We start from the raw sequence: 6611 nt of genomic DNA on the forward strand, positions 1-6611 counted from the left end.
CGAAAAAGATTAACCCACGCACCAAATGCATCATGTACAAAACGCTAATAAGACCGGTGATCCTCTACGGGCACGAGACATGGACCATGCTCGAGGAGGACCTGCAAGCACCTGTGTGGCGGAGAAGGATGAACCACGAGCTCGCTGCACTTTACGGCGAACCCAGCATCCAGAAGGTGGCCAAAGCCGGAAGGATACGGTGGGCAGGGCATGTTGCAAGAATGCCGGACAACAACCCTGCAAACGTGGTGTTTGCAACTGATCTGGTTGGCAAAAGAAGGCGTGGAGCGCAGAGAGCACGATGGGCGGTCCAGGTGGAACGTGACTTGGCGAGCATTGGGCGCGACCGAGGATGAAGAGCGGCAGCCACAAACCGAGTATGTATTGTGGCGTATGTACTATTGTTGATTATGTCTTGTCCTAAATGTGTTGTGGAACCAATAAATGTATGTATGTATGAACTCAACAAAAATTTCAAAGGTTTTCACGACTGTTTGCCTGTTCTTCCAGAAACATTATAACACTGTTATTTTATTGCTCCAATAATGCCTGTCTTCCCATGATTTTTGAATCAAATTTCTCAAATTGATTTGAAAAATATTCCTACAACATTCTCATGTCGGCTTGACCACTGCAAGCAGCTGCAAGATAACACAGAACGTTGCTCATAAATCAGTTCGTTGATGTGATTCGATTTATCCCTTAAACAACTCCCGATAAAGGAGCCGGGTAATCTCTCTCGGTAAATCTCTGAAAATAAACAATTCCGATTATTTGAATTCACTGAATGAATACAAGTTTTCTATTGAACTCACTCAAACAAGGCCAGTTGCCAAGGTTTAAAAAAGTCCGGCACAAAAAGCTTTCGCTGGTTGGTTCGTATTCCACGAACGATAGTTCTGCCTACGACTTCCGGCTGTGGAAACTCCATCTGGGCGTATCCTCTGCGAAAGTTAACAATATTCAGCTAGGTGTGCTTCAAAGTTTATACTGAAACTACTTACGGCAGCGTCAGAAAATGATCCATAGACTCCTTCCGAGTGTTGAAGATCGAAGGAAATACGGTAGTCGTAACGACCTGCCCCTCGAATCCGGCTCGCCAGATCTCGTCGTGAAGGTCCTCCATGAATCCGCGGATGCCATACTTGGTGGTCAGGTAGTTTCGCATGTACCCCGTCGGTATGTAGGCAGTCCGCGAGGAAAGACCCACAATGTGCCCCCGACGACGGCGGTACATCCCCGGTAGGAACACATTTATGGTCCAGAAGTGGCTCATCAGGTTCACGTTCACCATTCTTCGGATGTTCTCCGGGCTGTATTCGTCTGGCACCAGGAACGGAATCAGACCAGCATTGTTGACCAGGATGTCCACATGCCCAATGTCTCGTTCAATCTTCCGCTCAAGCTCCACGATCGCATCGTACTCCGCCACGTCAACCTTGTAGAAGACTGCCTTGACGCGATACTTGCGCAGTTCCTGAACCAGCTTTTCACCATTGTCCACATCGACGTCGGCTATGATCACGTTACACCCGAACTTGGCCAGTTCCAAACAAGTGGCGTGCCCAATTCCGTTCGACCCCCCCGTCACCAGCGCGTTCCAACCCGCAATGTTCTTCGGAGGAGGTGGATTCAACCATTCCCAAAACAGCTGGATCCAGATCGGGATGCTCTTGAACAGGAACTGGACAAAGTAAAACACCCGTTTCAACGTTACCCAAATCCGCTCCAGCGGGGATATCCGTCGTCTGGGAGTGGCGGGATTATATGGAAGCCTCTGGAACTGGTACAGGCTCCCCTTGGATGAGCCGGACGCCATATTGGACGTGGGGAACACTTTACCGAAAGGACGTATCATCGTTACAGCTGGTGCGCGTTCTATGGTAAATTAGTTTTGTGGAATCGCATTCTGCACCGACCGATGATGCGATGCGAGTACCCTTTACCTTGAAACCGGCTCGCACCAAGAAGCCGCACCATGTAGGTTGCAGCACTTTTCTGCATCAGTGCACTCACATGGCTGCTGTATGTTGCATTTGCGGAGATGATTAGCTCGGTCAGCGATCAATTTGTGCTGAGGATTGATAGCTACCAGTTCGTTCAATTGATTCCTCGATAGTGGTTCAAAAGCTGAGTTTTGAGTTTATTTCCCATGGTTTTATGCATACTATTCAATATATATATATATATATATATGAAGAGTATAGGTTTTTTTTTTCATAACTGTACTTTGAAGTGATTGTGCAATGTTCAGCTTGGATTCCAGCTGGAATTTCCAACGTTTGTCTTAACCCGTAATGTACCAGGACGAACCAAAAATTTTCAAACTGCTCGTTCTCAGCAGTGTATTGACCGATTCTCAAAAACTTGGACTTTTATTGAAGGGGAATAGTTGTACTAACTTTTACTTTTGGTGCCGCCCCGCGAAACCCCTCCCCCCTTTCGGGGGAGGCAAATATGTCTGTGTTTTTTTCCTATGCTTCTGCTAGTTTGAGCAAATTCTTCAGGTTTTTCAGTAATTTCGATAACCAGCATCCAAAATCCCACCGGAGAAGTATAATTTAGTTGCATGACACTGTCCAACATTGTTGGGGACCATTTGGTTTCGATGTAAGAGTACCAGGCCCACCGGAAGATCCGGAACATCCGTAAAAATGGCCATTTGATGAAAATTCCTCTAGAGCTATGCGATTTTTTCCAATATATTCAAAATTCTTGGTCTAAGACCATCGTCAATGATTTGTTCCTCTTATGGACCACAGTGGCCACTTATTGGCCCACCGGAAGATCCGGAACATCCGTAAAAATGGCCATTTGATGAAACTTCCTCTAGAGCTATGCGATTTTTTCCAATACAATCAAAACTCTTGGTCTAAGACCATAGTCACTGATTTGGTCCTCTTATGGACCACAGAGGCCACTAATTGGCCCATCGGAAGATCCGGAACATCCGTAAAAATGGCCATCTGATGAAAATTCCTCTAGAGCTATGTGATTTTTTCCAATACAATTAAAATTCTTGGTCTAAACCCATAGTCGATGATTGGATATTCTTATGGACCAAAGTGGCCACTTATTGAACCACCGGAAGATCCGGAACATCCGTAAAAATGGCCATTTGATGAAAATTCCTCTAGAGCTATGCGATTTTTTTCCAATACAATAAAAATTCTCGGGCTAAGACCCTTTCAACTAGTTTGGTCCTCTTATGGACCACAGTGGCCACTTATTGCCCCACCGGAAAATCCGAAGTATCCGTAAAAATGGTCATTTGATGAAAATTCCTCTAGAGCTATGCGATTTTTTCCTATACAATTATAATTTTTATTCAGTGGCTACTTATTGGCCTACTGGAAGATCCGGAACATCCGTAAAATATGGCCATTTCATAAAAAAATAATCTGGAACTATGCGATTTTTCCAATACAACAAATATTCTTGGTCTAAGACTGTAGTCGATGATTTTCTGAAGGAATTCTCGAGGAAATTTTTCTAGAGAAATTCTTAGGGAATTCCCCAAGGAATATTTGGAGGAGTTTCTGGAGAAATTTGAGAAAGAATATCTGGAGGAACTCCTAAAGGAAGTTCTGGCGAAATTTCTAGAAGTACTTATGGAGGAATTCATGGTGTTACTTCTGGAAGAATTTCTGAAAGAATTTCCGGAGAAAATTCTGGAGGAATCCCGGAAAAAAATTTGGAGGATTTCCCGGAGAATTTTTTGGAAGAATACCCGGAGGAGTTTCTGGTGGACCTTGTGGAGGTGTTTCTTGAGGAATTCCCGGAGGAATTTCTAGATAAATTCCTGGAATATTTTTTGATGATTTTTTTAAGAAATTTCTGAATGAATTCCCAAATGAATTACTAGAATTTCCAGAGACAATTCTGGAGGTATACCGGGAGGAATATCTAGAGAATTTTTTTTGAAGAATTTTCAGAGGAATTTCTCGAAGAATGCCCTGAGGAATTTATAGAAAATTTCAAAGAAATTCCTGGGGAAATGTCCGGAGGAATTTCCGGAATAAATTTCTGGGGGAATTTACGATGGCATTTTTGGTGATATTTTTGGAGAAATTCCTGTAAGAATTCAATAATGTTTTTTTATGGAGATATTGCCTGCGAAATTTCTGTATTCGTTCAATATAGAGATGGGAAAACTGATTCAATTTTGAGAGTGAATCGCTCTCGATTCACTCTCAAAAAAGAGTCGACTCTTTTGATCGATTCAGCAACTCATTTCCGGGATTTGAAGAAAATGTTGATTTTCGATGTGAGCCAACTCCTTTTTGTACGGATCTACCCAGTTTTCGAGAAAATTCAATTGCATGGTATGAATATTGACGATCTGCACAAACGTCTGAGCATAATGTAGTGAAATGCAGGATCCGTAGGTTTTCGTTAATTTCTCCGAAGAATCGAATCGCTGGTGCGAGCCGCCAACATAATATAAGTATGAAAACAAAATTGAATGTCAAGGATTGCAATGTTCTGCGTCGAATCATCATTAGGTGCGCAGTCATACCAACTCTTTTAGCAATCGTAATGAACATCAGTGAATCGTAACTCTTTTGAAAAGAGTCGTGGCTCACTCACTCGGTTTTGCGAATCGATTCTTTGAGTCGATTCGCGAGTGAGTCACCCATTTCTAGTTCAATACATTGCCTTCATGCCTAATTTCACCTTCCACTTCAGCCAAATTTATGGAGAAATCCCTAGAGTAATTTCTTGGAAAATTTCTCGGAGTAATTTGTTGAGTAATTTCCAGAGGAATTTATTGAGGAATTCTCTAATCTATTTCTGGATGAATTTGCAGTGCAATTTCCCGACAAACTTCCAGAAGAACTTCTGGAAGAATACCTGAATTTCTGGAAGGATAACCGGAGGAATGTCCGAGGAATTCTTGGAGAAACTACTGAAAAATCCACAAAGGAATTTTTGAAAAATCCCCGGAGGAATTTTTAAAGGTATTCCTGGAGGAGTTTCTGGAGGACCTCATGGAGATGTTTCTTGAAGAATTCCCGGAGGAACTTCTGTAGGAATTCCCAGAGTAATTTCTTGATGAATTTCCGAAACAATTTCTAAATGGATCCCCTAATGAATTTCTAAAATTCCCAGACAAATTTCTGGAGGAATGGCTGGAGGAATGGCTGGAGAAATTTCTTGAAGAATTTCTGGCGAATTTTTCGAATGAATTGTTGGAGAAATTCTTGAAGAAGTTCTGAAGGAATTCCCGAAGAAACGTCTGGAGGAATTTACGTAAGAATTTCAGGAGGAATATCCGAAAAAAATTCTAAAGGAATTTCTGGAGGAATTCACAGAGATATTTCTGAAGAAATTTCCAGAGGAACTTCTGGAGAAATTCCCGAAGTAATTTCTGGAATTATTCCCACAGGAATTTCTTGAGGAATTCATTAAGAAATTCACGAGGGAATTTTTGGAGGAATATCCGGAGAAATTTCTGGAGGAATTCCTAAAGAACTTTCTCGATTCCCTGAAGATTTTCTGGAAAAATTCTGAATTAATTGCAGGAATAATTTCAGGAAGAAGTCTTCGTGAAATTTCTGGAAAAATTACCGGAGGAGTTCTGGAGTTTCTGGAGGAACTTCGGAGTTTCTGGAGGAGTTCCCAGAACAAATTCTGGTAGAATTCTCAGAGGATTTTTTTGGGGGAATTCCTAGAAGAATTCCCGGAGGGATTTCAGGATAATTTCCCGGAAGAGTTTATGGAGAATTTTTCTGGAAGAATGAGTAAGCTTTCTCTAAGCTTACAGAAATTTCGATTTTTGGAGGCACTTCTCAAGGAATTTCACAAGAATAATCTATATCTATATATATATAAAAATGAGTTTGAAGTCCCTTTGAGGCAACAAAACTCAAGAATTTTGATTGTATTGGAAAAAATCGCATAGCTCTAGAGAAATTTTCATGAAATAAACATTTTACGGATGTTCCGGATCTTCCAGTGGGCCAATAAGTGGCCACTGTGGTCCATAAGAGGAACGAATCATTGACTATGATCTTAGACCAAGAATTTTGATTGTATTGGAAAAAATCGCATAGCTCTAGAGGAATTTTCATCAAATGGCCATTTTTACGGATGTTCCGGTTCTTCCGGTGGGCCTGGTACTCTTACATCGAAACCAAATGGTCCCCAACAATGTTGGACAGTGTCATGCAACTAAATTATACTTCTCCGGTGGGATTTTGGATGCTGGTTATCGAAATTACTGAAAAACCTGAAGAATTTGCTCAAACTAGCAGAAGAATAGGAAAAAAACACAGACATATTTGCCTCCCCCGAAAGGGGGGAGGGGTTTCGCGGGGCGGCACCAAAAGTAAAAGTTAGTACAACTATTCCCCTTCAATAAAAGTCCAAGTTTTTGAGAATCGGTCAATACACTGCTGAGAACGAGCAGTTTGAAAATTTTTGGTTCGTCCTGGTACTTTACTTATCTCCAACTTGTTGGAACCCATTAGAAAAGCTGAGAAGCTTAGAGAATATTGTCATCGATTTTTCTTATCTTTTTTTTGCCTTTCTCGTACACCAAGGTGTACCGAAAGGCTATATGTTCACTCCAAAAACGAAAATTTGATAGAGCCCCCGGAGGGGTCAAG

General features: G+C 41.7%; 1 protein-coding gene across 1 annotated transcript; it reads right to left on the reverse strand.

The window, feature by feature from the left end:
• Positions 1 to 502: 502 nt before the first annotated feature.
• On the reverse strand, positions 503 to 2011 carry LOC109416007 (estradiol 17-beta-dehydrogenase 11). Its single transcript, XM_019689979.3, has 3 exons — positions 1005 to 2011; positions 816 to 944; positions 503 to 750 (listed from the first exon to the last, which is right to left on the reverse strand). Exons 1-3 carry the CDS (start codon positions 1856 to 1858, stop codon positions 696 to 698), a joined length of 1038 nt encoding a protein of 345 aa, XP_019545524.2. The 5' UTR covers positions 1859 to 2011; the 3' UTR covers positions 503 to 695.
• Positions 2012 to 6611: the final 4600 nt, after the last annotated feature.

Source organism: Aedes albopictus, chromosome 3 (assembly GCF_035046485.1).
Source record: "Aedes albopictus strain Foshan chromosome 3, AalbF5, whole genome shotgun sequence".
In the NCBI taxonomy this organism is placed as follows: Eukaryota; Metazoa; Arthropoda; class Insecta; order Diptera; family Culicidae; genus Aedes; species Aedes albopictus.

Excerpts from the sequence above, each read along its gene's own strand:
- LOC109416007 (XM_019689979.3), bottom strand. The coding sequence starts at position 1,858 with ATGATACGTCCTTTCGGTAAAGTGTTCCCCACGTCCAATATGGCGTCC. Across the intron at positions 945-1,004 it reads GATCATTTTCTGACGCTGCC|AGGATACGCCCAGATGGAGT; the intron begins GTAAGTAGTTTC and ends TAACTTTCGCAG. Across the intron at positions 751-815 it reads TGGCAACTGGCCTTGTTTGA|AGATTTACCGAGAGAGATTA; the intron begins GTGAGTTCAATA and ends GTTTATTTTCAG.